General features: G+C 33.4%; 1 protein-coding gene across 1 annotated transcript; it reads left to right on the forward strand.

The window, feature by feature from the left end:
• The first annotated feature begins 1,705 nt into the window (after window positions 1-1,705).
• LOC140062936 (MAM and LDL-receptor class A domain-containing protein 1-like) lies at window positions 1,706-19,833 on the forward strand. The gene is made up of 22 exons (XM_072109328.1): window positions 1,706-1,895; window positions 2,589-2,839; window positions 3,469-3,553; window positions 4,253-4,408; window positions 4,637-4,990; window positions 5,358-5,519; window positions 11,025-11,290; window positions 11,401-11,482; window positions 11,978-12,160; window positions 12,664-12,923; window positions 13,399-13,612; window positions 13,902-14,152; window positions 14,859-14,943; window positions 15,039-15,194; window positions 15,389-15,660; window positions 15,834-15,921; window positions 16,124-16,282; window positions 16,627-16,925; window positions 17,125-17,404; window positions 17,851-18,104; window positions 18,270-18,357; window positions 19,290-19,833. Exons 1-22 carry the CDS (start codon window positions 1,706-1,708, stop codon window positions 19,526-19,528), a joined length of 4,374 nt encoding a protein of 1,457 aa, XP_071965429.1. The 3' UTR covers window positions 19,529-19,833.
• The last annotated feature ends 2,497 nt before the right edge of the window (window positions 19,834-22,330 follow it).

The raw sequence follows: 22,330 nt of genomic DNA on the forward strand, positions 1-22,330 counted from the left end.
GTTACTTCTTTAAAGCTTAGTTGGGTTAAGAGACTTTCCTGACCCAGGTTAAATGAAAATGTGTACCAAGATATTATATGTATCCTTTCAATATTACCAAGGTTAATTTTAAATTTTGTGCAATGTCCTGGTTGTATCGAACATTGTCGTTCTTGAGACGAGTCAGTTACTCAATGGATTCATCTTATTACAGTATTACTTAGTATAGTAGAAAATTGCGTTGTGACAACCAAATGTATAGGCCTATCATTACCATGTATGGGCATATTGCACTTTTTTTGTAAAACTTGTTTGATACTGTAGACAGAGCTTCAGTCGCACAATGGTTGTGATTATGATGCCATATGCTGGTTCCCATACTATTGATGATGTACGCTATCACGTTGACATTAGACAAAATCCTCCACAAATAGCATGTTTGTATTATGTGCTTAGTTCACTACTGACCTATGTGTGGTGCATTGTTTTTAGAAAAGACAAAGCAACTACATACGATCTGGTTAAACTTATATTGGTATGGAGAGTTGTTAACTTTAAAACAATACAAATACATGGTTGATGTAGGCCTATGACACATACGCCTACGCCTATCAACAACTGGTTATTTTCCGATTTTGTTTCAGTAGAGGAAATATTATTGCTTATAATAGTGTCTAGTTTTCCAATGATTATAACCCTTGTGACCCGTTACACAAAAACCGGCGTCCATGAATTACCGCAACACTTACCGTCCCACAACTATGTTAAGAAGACTGTACAAGTATTAAAGATGTATTGTCGCCCAAAAACATGAAAGATTAATTAAATAAGACTATTAATACGTTATTTTGTAGTTTGAATAAAGTTAATCACTTCAGTAAAAAAAAAATTGAAAAAACAATGTTTTCACTTATAAAATGACAAAATAAATGGTTAAATACAATTAAAAATCCATTGCTGACAGCCAATCTTACTATTTTTGCTTTAAATTACAGTTTTTTCAGATAAATAATTTGTTTTCTATCCAATTTTTGGTCAAAATGGATAATTATTATTATAAAATGGCATATTCAACCAAAAATGTTAACAAAATACATTTTCAGGGGGACAATACATTTCTAAATATTCATTTAAAACTAAGGATAGTTTTGGCAGTTTGTTTAAAATTCAGTTTACACACAACACAACCAAGTAAGACGAAATTTTTAGTGAAATTTGAACGATTCATATTATGGGACTAAGGTTTTGATGTGAACGATTATTAGGCCTAGTACTGAGATTTAAAGTAATAAAATCCACAAAAGTATCCAAAGATTAAAACGTTTGTACAACCACCTATTGAACGGCTAATTTACCAATGAAGTGTTTGTATTTTAGTAATAAAAAATAGAAATACATTATCATTATTATTATTACACATTTTTGGACATAATTTAACTGAAGGTTGATAACCTTATAACAATGGAAACACAGTAGAAATGAGGATTTCAGCACATTTTTAAAATCGGAAAACGCAACCTGAAGCACAGGAATTATTAAAACGCAAAACACGGAACTGTTCCCAGAAATATACATGTACTTTGTCGTTATAGAAGCAGTGAAATGTTTATTCCAGGAAGAACCGGTACTATCGGGTGCAATAAGTATGATATCATTTTAGTAGATACCACACAACACAAACATGCTCTTGGTGTATTAGACCTGTACATATTAAACAACGTCAAAGATGAGCACATATACTGTATTGTTTCTGTTGATTCTTTCTGTTCTAATGAGTGAATTAACAGTCAATTGTGAGATAGATTGCAGCTTTGAGGAGGACATATGCACCATAACAAAAGACAAGACAGCGTCAGCCCAATGGAATAGACAATCAGACCAGCATCATAATGACCATACTTACGGTAATAGTTCAGGTAAGACAACAGACATTTTACGCACATTGTTTGAAATCACCATGTATCTTTTCTGTAAAAAATAAAATAACGACATTATATACTAAACAAACCTTTCTTTAAAATATGACAATACAAATAATAAATAGTCATAATAATAGTTATATGCTACGCTTACAGTAAGTACACGTAGACACTGCCTTATCTCGGAAAAGTGAGAGACAGTGTAACTTTAATGTCTTTGATGATGATTATTTATATTATTATATTTATTATTATTATATTACTGTATTAGTATGTATTGTGCGGCCTTATGGTGCGATTTTAATGTAAAAACTATAAAGTCATTACAGGTCTGTTATAATAACGCACTTAGAAAGATTTTAAGACGCTCAAGGAGCTGTAGTGCTAGTGCTATGTTTGTTGATAACCATGTTCCCTCCTTCTATGAGTACATTCGGAAATCAATTTTTTGTTTCAAAACAAAAATTGAAAAAAGCTGTAATACTTTAATTACATGTGTTTTTTCTCGTATTCTAAAAGATTCAAAGTTGCATAGAAAATGGACAGAACTTTTGTATATTTAATCTCATGTATACTTTTACGTGTGTTAACTAGTATCAGTATAGCCATAATAATGTGTTGTTTTTGTAAACTTTATGTGTTTCATATGGACAGTTTGTCTGAAATAAAGTTGAATTGAATTTATTCCAGGTTTCTTTATGTCTGTTCATGGCAACGGACCTGCGCGACTTCTAATACACGTAGTCGACGGTGGACCGAGGTGCTTGACTTTCTGGTATAAACTGTATAATCCAAACAAAAATGCCCAAGGGGGTATACTTCGTGTATACCAAACATACAACAGTGCCTATTTCGATGAACCAATTTGGGAGGTAACAGGCAATTTAGGAAAGGTCTGGCGATCAATTGAGTTGGATCTATCGAGTAGTACTGATTTTAAGGTAATCACTACAAAACAAAAATGTTTAACCGGTAATAAAATCATATCATATCATCGATCTTATGTATTAACATGTTGTGCTATGTATGTTGTGCCTATTGATACAATATACTGTATGTGGTCCGAATACGAGACATTTAGAGTAACAGGTAGCGAAGACTAGATTTGAGTGAGTGGCCGAGCGGTTAAGACAGTGGAACCGTAATTACGTAGCCATAACATCGGCAAGGGTTCGAGGCTCACTCACTCCATGGTTCTGGTGGTAGAACGAGTCTTCTCGGATAAGGACTATAAACCGTAGGTCCAGTGTACACATCTAGCTCGTGTGCACTTTAAAGAACCTAGTACATCTTTCGAGACGAGTAGGGGGTTACCCCGGTGTATTAGTACATTACAGCCACTGATCACCAACTGGGCCCTCTGGGAGACCAGTCTTTGACTGAAGAGGTTACCCAGTATAAATATAAATTTCAATTCAATCAATTTCCCAAATTCTAATCTTTATAATTAACAGTAGAACGTCTATTAAGGAAACCCTTAACAATAACGAAGGATGGGTTTTCCTAAACTGGAGTAGTAATTAGTAATGTAAGACAGTTAATTACCATTTTCTGTTTTGGTTTAATGAAGATTGTAATTGAAGGTGAACGACATCCCGATAGCTATGTGTTATTAGATGATGTTGCTATTACAGATGAAAGATGTTCGGGAACACGTAAGAAAAACGACTAAATATTGGATTAAATGTGATATTTTAGTGTGGCATATGATGAATAACTACATAAATAATGAATATTTATTAGTACTGTTGTACAACTTATATCATAAAATTTACATTTCACCCAATAAAGTTATTTGCACCACGCACGAATATATATATATATAATTTTGAAACGATAAAGATGAGGAAATCTGTGAGAATGAGAAAAAGTCGCCCCAACCTGCTTGATATGCAGATGTCCTAACCATTAGACCACGGGGCTTTCATGGTATTGTTCAAACTCGATTGGATAGCGACTCTTTAACATTCTCGGCGTGGTACGGCGGAACAGCACTAGTCCTCAGTTGTACGCACGTATTACTGTATTTGATTTATGGAACATCTACAGTAAGACGATTTTTTGTCATTGTTATTCTTATGATCTTTTTAAACGAGAGATCGAACGATCGTTAAATAGCACGTACTATTACACGGCATGTGACCTACAATCGTCTAATCAAATGCCATGAATATAATAGGTGTTATAATAGGCTAGTTAGCAAACATAGTGAAAATTAGTATATACCAAACAGATGGCAATTATTTTTCTTCAAACATTATACCAGAACAGTAGCATTTGTAGAGTGCAGTTCGTTCTATCCAAATATCAATGTAGAATTGGCCATACGTGTAAAGTTACTGTTTATGTTTCAGATTCCGTAATGCCTGACATATCATGTGACTTCGAATACAACCTTTGTGGTTACCAAACGAACACTAATGTTGATGTCGATTGGATACGACAACAGGCAGACGATGGGATGTCAGGAGATGGACCAGATGAAGACCATACATTTGGATTTGACTATGGTAGGCTTCTTCAATATTGGAAAAAATCACTTTCTCACTCAATATTTAGTAAAAATAAACAATTTTGATAAATTAAGATTAGATATAAAATTGATTAATACAGTGTGAGTGTCGCTTTAGACATTTGTACACAAAACGTGTACTAATGATATTATTTTTACTTTTACCTTAATTATTTTTTTCTACTTTTATACCATTATTATTCACTTTTATTCATTTTCAACATAGGGCATTACTTGTGTGTAGACCCAGATAATACCCCACGATATGAAGGCCACAGAGCTAGGATCACATCTCCAATTCAGAACATAACTGAAGAAGAATACTGTGTCTTGTTCTGGTACTACATATCTGGTGTAAGCGTAGGTGAACTAAAAGTATTTTCAGAGAAAAATAACAAGAAAGAGTTAATGTGGAATGTCCGAGGTGATCAGAGATCATCGTGGCATAGAGGTAGTTTTCAACTAACCAATACGAATGATCCGTTTCGACTGATTTTTGAAGCAATTCGTGGAAGCAATCCAAGTCAAGGTGCCTTCTGCGTTGATGACGTTGATGTTCTTAGTGGAATTTGTTCAATACGTAAGTTTACTATTAATTAATTCCCAAATGAAATACGTTCATTGAAATAATCAATTGAACCATATAACAAAAAATTATTCTAAGAAATACCAACATCCTCCATTTAGATAAAATATATTGTATACTGTATGAAAGTTGGTTTTTATATAAATGATGAATATTTATGAGTAAAATGGGGATTTAATGTTGCATCTAACGAGGCAAATAAAGCTAATTCTCCCCCATTTTTAACACACATTGAAGGAATTAAATGTCGCGTCTTTGATTTTGTGACCGATTAGCCTACAACATCGAACAACATTTTTAAAATGTTTACAAAAATGTTTCAAATGGAAAATATATGTTTACGTTTTTATATCTCCAAAAGACAATACCTCACCCACTCCAACCGACACACCATGGCAAGTTAAGAATATAGAAGACGCGGGTTGCACATTTGAGACCAATGAGTGTGGCTATGGTTCGTATGACGAGAAAGAGACTAGTTTGGGGGTTAAATCAGGATACGACCATACTGTTGGAGCAAATGGTAAGATATACTCTTTTCGTTGAAACCATAAGATACAATAGTATAATCCTTGATAGCTAAAGTATAAATTTATCTTATATATAATCCCCAACTCGTCCCGAGAGATACGTTCTCTAAATTGGACATCAGCATATTGTGTACACTGGACCTACGGTTTATTGCCTTTATCCGAGAAGAATTATACCATCAAAAAGGGGGAAAACATGAGTGAGCTCAGATAATAATGTCCTGGTAAAATTGATAATTATACTTTCAATAATAATTATAGTCCTTTAAGCTCATCATTCAACTTTGTATACATTTTGGACACTGTAATTTATTCATGGCTAGGCAATGGCTATGCCTATAGCCAATGCCTACATTTTTAAATTAATTTAATTCACATTGATTAAAACAGTAACATTTGGTTTTTAATAATTATTGTATTAAATATTATTATTTATATGGATTTTACAAAAGGCACTTACTGTTAATGTTACTCATGTCAACAAACGACCAAACAATCCTACGCCTAGCAATGCTAAAACGTCTAGGCCTAGCCTAATACTAACAGGCCTAGGCCTACTAACTAGGCCTAGCTAGGCCTAGGCTGAAAGACAGCAATACCAAACTTTGACTGGAACTCATATAGGCTAATTATGTTTTTTTCCAACGAATACACGTACACGAATGTAAATCCTAAAAACGATGTAACGAGTTAATTTGAATGCGTTTTTGATCTAGATTGGTACAAATTATATCTCTCCAAAAATGAACTACCATCGACGAAACATTTTCGACGAAACATTTTCGACGAAAGTACAAAATAGGTGGCACTGTTGTATTTCAAAGCAATACAGTTACAGTTTAGCTGTATCATCCTCTGTCGGATGTAGCCCTCCTCATGCTTCTGTCAATCCCGTCTGTTCTGTGCTGTCCTCGCCCACGTGATGCCTGCATACTTTGTAATGTCGTCCCTCCATCGCCGTTTCTGCCTTCCCCTTTTCTTGTGCCGGTTCTTGGTTGCCATTCTGTCATACGTTTTGTCCACCTGTTGTCATCCCTTCTTGCCAGGTGTCCCGCCCGCGATTTTTTTTTTCGTACATAAGTTGGGGACCCCTCATGAAACGTCACAAAATAAACATGAATAATTCATCAGTTAAATTTGTTGTTCCGTGTGCACCCAAGCGTATAGCAACAAGAAGTGATTACACAACTGCGATACGATACTTTCTACAGTAGGCCTAGAATAAGTCAATTCACGTGATTGCCTTCGCGCACTCTTCTTCACACAAAATGTGTCGAGTCGAGGTTAATCGACAGCTAGGCAAGACATTAAACTAAGTAGTAATTCATTGGACATAGCCCAAAGAAAGCTTAGACCCACAAGAATAAAGAATGTGTATAATTTGTGTACTGTATTTTTTTAATTCTGCTATTTTATTATCAAACAATATGCATGATGTACTCAAAGGAACTTAAAAAATGCGCGTATATGAACACATGAGATGGGAAGATTTGACCCACGAGAATAAAAAATGTATTTTTGTGTAATTTATTGTTTAATTTTGCTGACTTATTACTCGGATTGTGTCATACCAAAGATAACTATCTTTGGTCATACCTAACACACACACGTCACACACACCCACAGCTACTACTAGAATAGACATGGGTTTAGAGACTAATAATTAGGCATACTAGTATTAATACATAATAGTATTAATAGAAACTATAATTTTAACACGTAATTCTTTAGTAATAAATTATATTAAAAACACCATAAACTAAAGGCTGATTATTTTGACAATCCACACAAAACGCCGCTATCTTCTATGAAATCGCACGTCGCAACAACAGCGGAGATAGGCCTAGAATCGTACCGCACTTGTGTAATCACTTCTTGTTGCTATACGCTTGGGTGCACACGGAACAAGAAAATTTAACTGATGAATTATTCATGTTTATTTTGTGACGTTTCATGAGGGGGTCCCCAACTTATGTACGAAAAAAATAATCGCGTCCCGCCCAACGCCATTTTGCTTCTTTTGTTTTGTTCATTATATCTTTGACTTTAGTAAATTTCCTTATTACTGTGTTTTTGATTTTATCCCTAATTGTCACTCCAAGCATTTGCCTTTCCATAGCTCTTTGTGCAGTGGTTAGTTTTTGTTCCAAAAATGTTGTTGTCCATGTTTCACAACCATAAGTCATTGTAGGGAGTACACACTGGTTGAAAACTCTTCTCCTGTGAACTATTGGGATTTTCTTGTCGCAAAGGATTTCTCTATATCTGCCAAAGCAGCTCCATCCCGCCTTAATTCTTATGAGAATTTCGTCTCTTGTGTTGTCAGCCATTTTCACTGTTTGGCCCAGGTACTTGTAGCTATCAACTTGTTCGATCCTATCATTTTCAATTTCTATGGACTCATTGTTATGGAAGTTTGTCATATACTTTGTCTTTCCTTTGTGTATTTTCAAACCAATCTTCTTGCTCTCTCTGTTCAGATCATTTAACTGTTCCTCCATGTCTTTGACTGTTTCGGTTGTCAAAGCAACCTCTGCAAATCTAAGGTCAGTTAAACTCTCTCCATCAATGTTGACGCCATGTCTTTCCAGGTTCAAATGTTTGAAAATTTCTTCCTCTATGGTTGTAGTGAATATTTTTGGTGATATTGTGTCCCCTTGTCTGACACCTCTGTTTATGTGGATGAGCTTAGATACATCTTTGTCAAGGTGTATTGTTGCAGTGGCATCTGTATAAATGTCTTCAATTATCTGAACATAGCCTTCATTTACTCCAGTTTTCCTCAGGGCTCTAAACAGATCAGCATGTTCTACTGAGTCGAATGCCTTCTCGTAGTCTATGAAGCCTACGCATAGATGCAGTTGGTATTCATTTGACTTCTCTATTAATTGGTTTAAAGAATGTAGATGGTCTGTTGTTGAGAATCCCTGCCTGAATCCAGCCTGCTCTCTTGGTTGGTTTTCATCGGGTTTCATCATCATGTGATAAAAGACTGATTGGTCTATAATTCTTGATATCAGCTTTATCTCCCTTCTTGTGTAGTATTATGATTTTTGCCTCTTTCCATTTCACTGGTATTCTCTTTTCTCTCAAGATATGATTGTACAGTTTGACAAGGTTTATGTTTATCTCCTCCCCTCCTATCTTAAATATATCGCTGGCTAAGTCATCTAAGCCTGGTGCTTTATTATCTTTCATCTGTTCGATGGCCATTTCCACTTCCCTAGCTGTTATTTTTGGAGGTTCTGTTTCATCTACAGATTTATTCTTGATCTCCATTGTGGTTTCTGTCTTGGTTGAGTTGTACAACTCTTGATAAAAGTCTGCGCATATGTTTAGGATTTCCTTTCTTTCTGTGGTTAAGTTACCATCTTTCTTCCTCAGTTGGTTATTTCTAGTTTTCTTACGGTTCAGTTTTGTGATCTGTTTTGGTCCTTTTCCACTTTCCAAGATTGTTTCAATTTGCTCTCTCTTCCTTTTTCTGCTTCTAGTTCTTCTCATCTTTCTCACTGTTTTTACTAATTCTGTATATTCTATTCGTTGTGATGTTGATTTGTTTTCAATTTCTCTAAGTTCTTTTCGTTTTATATCAAGCTCCTCAATCAGTCTGTCCTCCTCAGATGTCAGCTTGTTCTCTCTGTTCAAAGGTGCTGTTTCTTCAGCTGCCTCAATCACTGTTGAAGATATCAGATCAAATTTGGTGTCTATATCTGCATCTTCAATATCTAGACTTGCAAACCGATTTTTAAGTTCCAACTGGAACTCCTCCTTTCTGTTTTTCAGTTTCTTTTGGTTTTTGATGATCTTTAGTCTTTCAAGCTTCCTTTTCAGATGTATTTTGGCTCTTACCATCCTGTGGTCGCTACCAATGTCTACATTTGTTATTACACTGCAGTCCTCTACAATTCCCCGTTGGCTGGTTAAAAAAAAGTCTATTTGATTTCTTGTTCTTCCATTTGGGCTCTCCCAGGTCCAATATCTATTCTTATTTTTCTTAAATAGTGTGTTTGCCACTATCAAGTTATGTTGTGCAGCAAATTCAAGTAACATGTCTCCTCTCCAGTTTCGTTCTCCAACTCCAAATGTGCCCATTATAGGTTCTTCTCCTTGTTGACGTTCTCCTATCTTGGCGTTGAAGTCTCCCAATACTATGGTGTATTCCGCTTTGCTTTCTCCTTTCGCCTTGCTTATTTCTTCATACACTTCTTCAACTACTTCATCATCATACTCACTAGTTGGTGCATACACTTGAATTATGCATAAGTGTTTCTTTTCTGAAAGCTGTATGTTAAGACTTACTACTCTATTTGAGTAGTGCTTGATGCCTTTTATATAGTCTTTGAATTTTGGATGGATTAGGAACCCAATCCCCTTAGCTTCAGTGTTGTCTTCCGTTTTTCCATGATTGTATAACCAAGCTCCTCCTTTCAATTCTTCGATCCCCTCTCCTTCTCGTTTGGTTTCACAAAGTCCTATCACATCCCATTTGAAGTTTCTTAGTTCATCCATTAGTGATTCTAAAGATTCCTCTGTTCTTAAAGTTCTGGTATTATACGTACATATGTTGATTTGTGATTGTCCACTCTTAAATTGATGTTCATCAGTCGCACAGCTTCCATTCGGCTTTGACTGTGAGACGCCATATAAAGATTTTATAAATCTTACATCACGACTGGGCAACTTGCATTCACCAGGTCCTTGATGACTGCGCCCTTTTTGGCCATGGGCTTTACGACCTCTCTTTTCCTTGTCTTCCATTTTTATACATGAGGGTTTTCTGCCATATACTGACGCGCTGGCAGGACGTAGTGTCAGCAGGTTTTTCTTAGGGTTTTCCTCCCAAACTCAGAGCTTCGTCAGTTTCCTTGAGCCATAAAGCGGACTCAAGTTATCCGGCTGGCACCGCTTGGAGGTAGAAGATGAGTTGCAAGTATAGAGGCGATTATGGACAAGTGGGCTTACAGATGGTAATGCCACAAGTACATACTGTAACAAGTACAGAAGTTGCGCATATACAAGCCTTACGAACCAAATATGTTCGCGTTTGCAAAATATTTGTTTTGTACTATTTCAAAGCAATAGTATAAAACAAATATTTTGCAAACGCGAACATATTTTTTTTTTCGTACACGAAACAAAGTACTATTAAATGATCGTTTAATAGTGCGTACTATTGCACGCCATGTGACCCACGTTCGTCCAATAAAATGACAGGAATTTATTTAGGTGTTATATAATATATATTCTTATAGAATGATCAATAATAATAATATATTTTTCTTAAAATGATTTGTTAAGCGTTTATAAACTAATCCGAGATCCTAAAAGCTACCACATCTGGAATATAACGCACATAACTAGACGGTATCACTTATGTAGTTCCGTTTAGTAACACATTGATTAGAATGTTAAGAACAACAATACTAATCATTATTATGAAAACAATTTTTTTACATTACTGAAGATGAACAAATAATTTTTTTATTATTTAATTATAGGACATTTTGTGGGTTTAAAGTATTCAAAAGCTGGTTGGACTTATCGGACGCCATACATTTTCAGTAATAGTGTTTCCAATTGTTTGACATTCTATTACAAATGCACTTACCATTACTGTAAATACGGAGGTTTAAACATCTACATTATTGATCAGGCAGATGGAAAAAATGCGTTGCCAGTTGATCCATTTCAAATAGTAAAAACATATTCAACAAAATGGGAAAAGATAAAGATAGATTTGCCTCTAACAAATGACAATTTTACAGTGAGTTATTTTTTCCGTTAAATAAACCATATTTATCAAATCATATTTACATCAATTGCCGATTGGGTGGGTTTTTCTTAATCTCACAATATTATTTTGTCTTCAAATAGGTTGTTTTCGAAACAGAGTATAAAGGAAATGTATATGGTATTGATGACGTAGAGTTTTACAATCATGAATGTTCAGAAGAAGGTATTTTTCATTATTTTCATATGTCTAACACTGGTATAAAGCGATTTGACATATTTTAAGTATTGTGAAATTAAACGGCCACCATTTCGTACAAAAATGTAAGATATGTTTGCAAAACGACCATAATATGACTAAAACAAACATAAAGTCTACTAAACGAATTTAGCCGCGCGAATCTAAAGCGTCGACTTTTGCACACGTGTATTGATATTACCATCTTCCAAATCTCTTTTTGTGACGATGTCAGTTTTATTTCCTTTTAAGGAATCGAAAAATATCGCAACCAATCAGAGCTCATGAAATGATTTACCACGCCTTCTTTATGCACTTATGCAACAATAGCTTAGCAGACATGCGATGGAAAAGAAATTTTCAGCTCTTCGGAAAGGCTACTATAGCGTAATTCATTAATCAAATATAAAATAACTTTAGGACAGAAATAATATATGTTTTATTATTTAAAAGTTGCAAAACAATGATTTGTTTTTTTTGTAGTAAAGCCAACGAAGGAGCCATTTAAATCAACAATTGATTGTGATTTCGAAGAAGGTGAAATATGTGGATACAGTCAAGGAACAGGCATGTACAGCAGGAACAAGGCATGGACACGAATTCAAGGCCCAACACATTCGCTTAATACTGGACCAGACAACGATCATACTTTGAATACGACAGAAGGTGAGAATAACCCATACGAATATAGGGCTTTACTACTGTTATTCATTCTTTTCTTATAGTTTTGATTGTATTAGAGTGAATAAACCCTATTATATAATGTTTTATTACATTATGTACTAGTTCTAGGCAAAGGTAATCTCAGTATTAAATATTCTTTAACAATTTCATATATTAAATATTGTTAGGCCTACTATTTCTAATTTAGCCCAGTTGAAGATTAGGCCTATTTTCTTTTACAATTATTCTAATCTCAGTCTTTACGATAACAACTACGATTATAACGATTACGGCAACCATGATAACTAAAACTACTACAATTAATACGATTAAAACAACTACTATATACGACAATGGCGACTACTCCAAGAATATGGCGACTACTAAGACTAGAAATACAACGACTACAACCACTACGACTACTAAACAAATATGACGACTGACAATGCAACTACACGATTTAAACGACTACGACGACTATAACAACTACATACTATTCGTTTAAGGTCATTATATATACGTTGAAGCATCTGGCATATCAAGACAAACAAGCTTTCTTATCAGCACACCCCTTTTCAAACATGTCCATGGACCGATGTGCCTTCGATTTTGGTATCACATGAAAGGAGAACATATAGATAGATTGAATGTTCGTAAAGACATGACTTATCAAGGCACAATTTGGAGTACATCATCGACTACGTCGGGCTGGAAACTTCAAAATATTGAAATTGACAACATAGACTTGTATGATAAACAAATAAAGGTATATACAACAGTAATACTAAATAATTTACCTTTTAGTGGCCGATATTAAAACATTAGATGTCACATCAAACATCAAACATCACTAACGTCACGTCACGTAAACCCACCGTAAGTAAGTAAATTGACCAATCACAACGCGATGGATCATCCAAACTGCTGTGGTTTGAGATTGGTAACCGTTATTAAGTTGCGCCTCGTCCATTCCAAGTGGGAATCAGGCTTTATTTAAAAAAATTGTATTTATTATGTTGTTGTATCGAGAAAAAAAACTGTTACATTGAATTCAAATAGATGAATGATAACAGATAGTTAATCCGTATGAAGGCCTACACACAATCATAGACATGGCACAGGCCAATCATCGATTTCAATTTTGCTTCAATAATAAAATACATAAAATTAATACGGACATGCTCCATTTTAACGTCTTTGTCATGTAATACATTTGATATCTTTACATTATCTGATTACAGATCTATTTTGAAGCGTATATTTCTGGTGGACATAAAGGAGATGTTGCTCTTGATGATATTACACTTGTTGATAATGTATGCAATCCACCAAAACCTGCTATTACATATTCATATTGTCAATTCAATAGTTACCCCAACAAATGTAACTACAACGATTATCGTCCAAATAATAAATGGCATTCATGGAAACATCAATCAAAAATCAATGTTTCAAGTAGGCACATTTTACAACTTTTTGGTCTTCTAGTTTTTAGTTAATTATACGACATCCAAGCCTTTATAATAATATTTATATATAAAATTGATATTTTTTGTACTTTTAAACAAAAATACCTTAAATAATTAGGTTGTCTTAGTAATGTTTTATTTACAGAAGATTTACTTTGAATTGGTGATAATGATAATAATACTAATACTAATAATAATAATAATAATAATACTAATGTACGTAATTTATATAGATATATACATTATAACATTTGTTATTTATTTTTTTATATCAGGTGTAAATTCATTTTTATACGCTGATAAGACCATAGATAAATATGTAGCGATTGAATCTCCTAAATTTGAATACGCCAAACTATATTGTCTACAAATGTCATATATAATCAAGCAAGATTTTGGTTTGAATGCAAATTTTGGTTATGAATCGATAAAACCGGTGATGACTTCTCTTAGGAGACAAATGGCACCATCGTGGGCAAAGTACTCTCTAGAGTTTAAGCCAATACAGCCAGATGAGCAGTTCACGGTAAGTACACCTTGTTAAGATTTGCTCGTTGACAGGCCAAGTGCATTATATATACAGTAAGAGAGCGTTCGATTTGTGGCAACCTAGTCAACATATTTATTCTTAATGCTGAAAAATCGGAATGCATGTTTGACTTTATGAGTTGTTATGATGGATATATATTAGGCCTATACAAATTATGAATGTTTATGAGTGTAATGGTACAGATAATTGCATGAGGTGAATGCCATTATTTGTACCATTACACGAATATAAAACATTCATTATTTGTTTTATATAACATCTAAATAAATTCCTGTAATTTGAATCAAATAAAAGTAGGCCTAGCCAAAAATGTACCTCTCTCGCGAAACCAGTCATAACATTTAATTTTCGCGGCGAAAGAACAAAATAGGTGGCGCTGTTGTATTTCAAAAGCAATACATTTAGTATAAAAAAAATATTTTCCACACGCGAACAGATTTTTTTTTTACACGAAATGGAGTACTATTAAACGATCGTTTAATAGTATTGCGCTGCACTCCATGTCACCCACAATCGTCCAATCAAATGACAGAGATTTATTCAGGTGTTTTATAATACTAAATAATTACATATTATGCTTATGCTATCATTTATACAATTACAGTATTTGTATTATTATTTTGATAGATACCAAGTCATACAAATCTTCAACTGAATGCATATATTTTTTTACATTTCCTAGATTATATTTGAAGCTGGAATAGGTAACGACAGAAATGGTTTTGTAGCAATAGATAACATCATGATCAACAAAGGACATTGTCCAGGTAAGTACAGTATTGCAGTTGTCATTACATTGACGTGACATCAATCACCGACAACACAAGAACATTGAGTAATAACATGTTACCTGTTCTTTCAGTACCTGGTGTTGTGGATAAAATAGACTGTAACTTCGAGATGGATTGTGGGTTTTTTACTAATATATCACTGGCTAACGGATGGCAACTGTCAAATAAAGACACTTACAAACATAAAAAGTTACCAAATATTGATAATACCTATGGATCGCCATCTGGTGAGTAATGTTTTTTAATATGAAGCTATATAAGATATATTATACAATTTAGTTGATATCTTTTAGCAGTAATGGTTCACTCATATATTTATAAAAACTTTCTATTATAGAAATAGAGATTCAGACATTGTTACATTGTTTGTATAATTATACACTTTGATATATTTATAATTTTTTTTCTTTAATATTTTCAGGTCATTATTATTTCATCTCATTTCGACATACCCAACCGCAGGCAGAACGAAATTTTCTTCGTACACCAGTAGTAGAGATGATTAAAACAAAAAAATGCTTACATTTTTATTATTATATGAACTCAAACGCAGTTTCAAGTCTCAATATTTACGTCGATGATGAATCAGTTAAGCACTTTCCCGTTGATCCTATATGGTCTTATGTAGGCAAGAAAGGCAACCGGTGGAACCTCGTTCAAATAGATATTGGACACACTAAAGGAAACTACTCGGTATGTGGGTATTGAATAAGAAGAAAATACCAATAGCCTAGACAATAACGGCAAAAAACACGGCTTTGCGAAATAATATATGATCGAATTTGTTTATGTGTCAATAGTTTTAATTAAAATCTACTCAATATATGATTTGCTTTTAAGAATGATAAATTTTTGTTACTTGTTAGATTGTGTTTGAACCAAGATCCGGGGGTGAACACCACGCTGACATTGCAATTGATGATGTCTTCCTTCTGGACAAATCTTGTAGTAAAGGTAAACGGTCATTATATGCAAAGGTTATATTACAATTAAAGCTTTATTTTATAGTTATCCAACACATCATTCAAACGTACTTTTTTAACACTTTTCTTATGATTTTTTTTTATATTATACTACATTTTTAACAATGTAAACAAAACTGAAGATTTAAATTTAAATATATTTAAATGCTGGTGACATCTCGTTCTACTTTCAGCTACTGAACTTAACATTGATTGTGACTTTGAAAGTGGCAGTTGTGGCTATACAAATATGCATACGGCAAAATTCAGTTGGACGCGAAATGGAGGAAGAACAGAAACAACAAGCACTGGGCCAATACAAGACCACACACATATGAATGAGGATAATAAAGGTATTAAATGTACTGTAGCACTAAATGCACACATTGGGGGGTATGCCTTTGTTGATTTATCTCATTATGTGATCATTCGAGTTCAAGTTATTTTTATTGTGTTTTCAAAATTTAAAAAAATGGTATAAAAACAAAATTGGTTGCTGGTTATAAGACATAAACTGGTTTAACAGTCGTTAGGATACGCTATTATAGTCTGATGTAGGTCTAAATTAGGACTACATGAAAAATAAAAACAATAAACCACAACATGTGTGTGCTACTCTTTTTCTAAAACAGGACTATAACTGTAGAGTTTAGTGGAATTGAACATCATTTATATTATTCATTTTTTTTAAAAATAGGAAACTATATGTACATCGAAACGTCCCCTCCACGAATACCACTTGACGCTGCAGAATTATCTAGTCCACTTCTACCTCCATCAACTAAGTCAAAATGTCTTCATTTTTGGTATCACATGAATGGAAAGTCAGTAGGTAGTTTAGAGGTGTACAGAGTAATGCCAATACTTAGTGAAAAGACCTTGTTGTGGTCAAAACACGGAGAACAAGGCGATCACTGGAGAAAGGCAATTGTTCCACTGAATGTTAAAAGATACTTCAAGAACGGTTCTAAAGAGATACTTGACCACTCATTGAAGGTTAGAATTCATTTAAAATAGAATTACAGAAAGTAAAATTGTTATAGGCCTATTAAAGAATCACCTGGACCTAAATACTGTGTCAAGAAATTGAGATATAAAGCGCCTCTCAGTGCCTTTCCAACATGCGCACTAATTGGAACTAAATTAAAGGGTACTGTAACATAGGGCCTACATTTATTTTTACATGTATTTGCAGGTGCATTTTAGAGGCATAGTTGGATTCGGATATGAAGGTGATATTGCGATTGATGACGTTAAAGTGGTCACGATGTCATGTGATCCTCATCCCAAGAGTCCACCAGTTACTGAAACTAGCTGCGACTTTGAGAATGGGGTAGAACAATGTGGATTTAAAGAAAACACCGAAATGAACGGCAGTGGGAAGTATGATGGAAACATTGTGAATTGGACCTTCTTCAATGCGTCATTAATAGTTGGAAATCAACCAAATGATATATATGTTTCACTGTCTCAAAGTAATGTATTACTCTAAAATAATTATATTTAGTGCGTTAAGACTATCTTGTATACGAAACATGTAGGAAATATGCAACACAAACTATAGTGTTGAGAGATTTGAATACAATTTGTACACTGTACTTATGAAACTAGATGATAAAAAGTGGAAACAAAACACTAAACGTTTCAACGTATATTACTAAATACTTATATTGAATGTTATATAAACACAAAACACTATCATACTAGCTCATGCACTCGAAAACGAAGTACTACAATGTTGCATCTGTTATGACATAAAATGCGCCAATAAAAGTAGGGCCAATACTTGATAAACTTTACTTTTACTATCAATAAACATGTATCAACGTCTTGTGGTAAAATATTATACTTATAGCAAACCAATAATACCATAGACCTAGTTAAATAAGTAAAGTTATTTCAAATTTATATTCTTCTTCAGATCAAAGCTCTTACATCTTTACAAAAGCAGAAACATTAACAATAGGTCAACGTGTTGGTTTAGCATCACCAGATATCTCGGCTGGTTGGCATTATTGTCTCCACTATTCGTATGTCAGTACTGGTGATTTCGTTATTGCTATCTACACAAATTCATCAGGAAAAGTGAAAGTGATTGACGCGTTATCCAGAAGACATCAGTCGACATGGAGTAAACACACAGTTAACATTCTACCTCAAGAAAAAACATTTACGGTAAATTCAGGGTTGAATAATATTCTTTACTACCGTCATGTCAACAAAGGATAATAGAAAAACTTGGTGCATAATAAAAACAATAGCCTAATCAATTACATGAAAATATGTGGACCTATTAGAATATTCCATTTTATTTCTAGTCTGTCTAACTTATATTCTTAGGTACTATTTGAAGGTGTTGTCGGTCGAGAACGAACCGGTATCATGGCGCTTGATGACATTCTGATTAAAAATGGAAAATGTGCTAAAGGTTTGTAGTGCGTAAGATTACGCTTTTATTTTATAACATGGTATTGTATGTTATATTGTTTTTATTTCAGTTATCTATTCTAAAAAGTGCCTTTTTATTTAAAGAAAGTACGGTTGTCTCAATAAGAAGAATATAACAATATGTTCTTGAGTAATTTGGTGTTGCATACATGCCAACAGTTTATTTGTTAGTTTGTTTAGCTTCCTTTTCCTAAAACGTGCCATAGGCATAAGATAAATGTTTTTTAAATACATGCTTTTGATTGCTTACAATTGGGAGGTATTGAGCTCGACTGAACGCGGATAATAAGCCGACGTAAAAATCCAGTGTAATCAGTAGACTACAAACAGTATCTAAATACATACAGATACAGATACAGATTCATTTATTGTCCAAAATATTAATGGAAATTACAGTGCTCATAAACCTTGGCTTGCCTAAAATAAATAATATATAGCTTAAGAGAATAACATCCATTAATATAAATATAGGGGGGACTATCTAACAAATATGTATATAATGTGTATATATGAATATTATTCTTCTTTTTTTTGTGTCGTCCTGTCATCATATTGTTGTTGTTTATTGATTTTCCACAAATAATACATTTTATTTTCTTGATAAATCATTAAATATTTATGAATAGGAAAAAATGAAGCAATAAGAATTAGTGAAAAATAAATCAGAAAAGAAGGTTTACCTGCCATTCACCGAGACCAGATGCTTTTTGATATTAAATTTAAAGGAAAAAAAGTTGGTTGAGATTTTAAAAACAGGTCTAAACTATTCTATAGTTTTGGCAAACTTATATTTATTTTCAATTGTAACACTACTTTTTGCAAATATAGTTTGGTATGAAGGGATGTTATTCTCTTATATTCTCCTATATATTCCTATATATTATTTAAGTTTAAATATCATTTCATTTGAAGGACCTCAATTGCAGAAAACAACAGAATTACCAGAAGCCAATGAATTATCGTCTCATTCGACTGCAATTGCCTGTCTATCAGCATTGTTTGCAACTGCAATGCTTCTACTTGTACTATTCTTGGTCTATCATTGGAAAATGTTAAACCAACCTAAATCCTCCGGTGACACAAACCAAGAAAATGAACTGATAGAAGTGGATCAAGCGGACATACATACTTTGACCGCTGTACAGACCTAGATTTGCTTATATTGTTATAATGTAAGCAAGTTAAACACAATTAGTTGTAGGCTTTGCTCTCTTTTAATCTTGATAATAGGCTTTCGTATTTCAAATTTTCTTAAAGTCATTTATAAGTCTATTGAAAGCTTACAAATACATTACTTGTTAAGGTCAAATTGTATTTAGTTATCATAGTTCATGCCTTAGCAAATGTACAATAAAGGATTACAGTTTAATTAATTCATTTTACTCAAAAATTCTTCATACATTAGTGAATGTTTATATTTTTTCAATCTATGATACGTAATAAAAATTCAAATTGGTGAAAATTAACTAGTGGTAGTATTATTACGAATGAACCTGTTAAATTAAATTACTGGTTGACAACATTAATCGACAATCTGCCTGCCGACCAAAACTTTAGCCTGCCGAACATTTTGACCGATAGAAAATTGACCGACTGAGACACAATCGAACATTTTGCGTACGTACTGAAATTGTTATATATTACAAAGATAGGCCTACCTTCATATATGTCAACTAGTACTGTGTTGACTCATTCGTTCGACATTCTTGTACCGCCATTACAATGAGGTACATGTTTCTTTGTTGGTCTCAACAAGTATCAGCATACCATGCAAAACAGCCATTCATACACTCGAACAACGGGAATTCAACGCTAACAAGACGTGTGTTAAACCGGGTTCTCCACCATATTATTATTTCGGCCAATAGTTTTCTGACGAAAACAACACTACATTCATTTGTTTTCATTCTTTTATCTACAATACTGCTGGCTTGTTACCAATAACACACATACGTACACCGTACTCCTAATGGACACACGAGTACAAACCCTTCTTCCTATGCCCGTTTATGTATTAGGAATTGTGTAAGTATAACGGAGTGTAACCGCTATCACAAGACAATGCTGACTGAATATATTTCTTACTTAAATAATCGTCTAAATGTACTTATTGTAAAAGATTAATTTTTAACTGACCTAATACTTTACCTAATATAATTTTCAAACTTATATCATAGAAATGAAATACTTAATGCTTAAAGATGTATTGTCCCCCAAAAAACATGAAAAATGAAGATAAATCAGACTTTAAATATGTTATTTTGTAGTTTTAATAAAGTTAATCACTTCCGTAGAAAACACGAAAACAAATAATGTTTTCGCTTATAAAATGACAAAATAAATGATTAAATTCAACCAAAACCCACTGGCTGGCAGCCAATTTGACTATCTTTTGCTTTAAATTACATTTTTTTCAGATAAATAATTTTTTTTTCGATCCAATTTTTGGTCAAAGTGGATAACTATTATGTTACATTAAAATGGCATATTATATTCAAAAAATGTTTTGTTAAGAATAATTTTTTCAGGGGGACAATATATATTTATTACTGTAGTGTTACTATGCCGGATATAAAAATAACGTGATTGTTAAAGTCTGTTTAATTATCGTTTTAATTCTTCTCAACTAAACAATATGCTGTTATAATATTTTGATACCATTTCTAAAAGCACATCTATTGTCACTTTTAATTGACAAACTGTGCTTTTGGTTTCCACTTCAGAGACTGTTTCGGTAACCGATGACTCAATTGACGGTTCCTCAATGTGTAACAAAAGTGTTCTAATCTATATAGCATTACTAGTAGTAAATCATAATTAACATCATTACTATACCGATTGGATGGTTTTATGTGTAATCTATGAGACCAGTTGTTTGGAGTTTAGTTATTTTACTGGTTTACAATTCATGAACTCTATATATCTCATTACTAAATTGAAAACAAATGAAACTATTTTACACACATAATTAGAATTTTACTCCTTCTTTCTTACTGCCTCATCATGCGCCACAAATGCCTCATTTTTATTTAAAACGCGCACCTTAAATTGTACTATAGATTACACTAATACCATTTTTCGTTGTAAATGTTTGGAGCTAACTATTTTGAAACTCCAGAGTCTTCTTCCTTTAGTTAGGCTATAATATTTCAAAGAAGCTTTATAATGGCCTACATTGCAAGGCCATATGACGCATATACATACATTCTTTCAAAATGAGTTCAGTTCCCATATGCATTCCAGTACAGGAAATAATATAATGTCGATTTATAATGTATATAATTTCAAGTATTATCCGCTGAGCCTTTCAAGAATTACCGCAAACCGTCTCACAGCTTTTGGGTCAAAGGATCTTTGTTGTAATTCTATAGAACTATTGACTAAGTGCCAAATTTGTATTTTTTTATAATAAAGAAAAAAAATGGTAGTACACGAAGCAATCTGTAAAATCGGGTGAAAGTTTTAGTATTCATTTATAACATCCCACTTTTAACATACAGTACATCTAGAAGTATCCTTAATCGCAAAACACAGTTTTTCTTGGATAAGGGTAGATGTTTTCTTGAAATACTATAACCATTGTCTGTCAAGTATGTGCCCAGTCTTAGCATTATCACCAGTTCCAAAAATGTGCAGCATTTAGTTATGTATGACAGTCGAGGTTACGAACAGAAATACCATATATTATGTTTCGCATATAAAATAATAATTAACAAAATTCGTTGCTCAATGATGTTCAGAGACCTATGACTAGGCCCTTAAAGATAGAGATATCGATCCATTGATTCTTATAATGACCTACTCGTCCCGAATGATGAACTGGGTTCATTAAACTGTACACATGTAAACTGTGTTCACTGGACCTACTGTACGGTTTATGAGCAATTTTATTGAATCTTTTGTTATTAACAATAGGCATCAAGACGTCCTTACGTTTCATCACGGTATCGATA

This window comes from Antedon mediterranea, chromosome 11 (genome assembly GCF_964355755.1).
Source record: "Antedon mediterranea chromosome 11, ecAntMedi1.1, whole genome shotgun sequence".
Lineage (NCBI taxonomy): Eukaryota > Metazoa > Echinodermata > Crinoidea > Comatulida > Antedonidae > Antedon > Antedon mediterranea.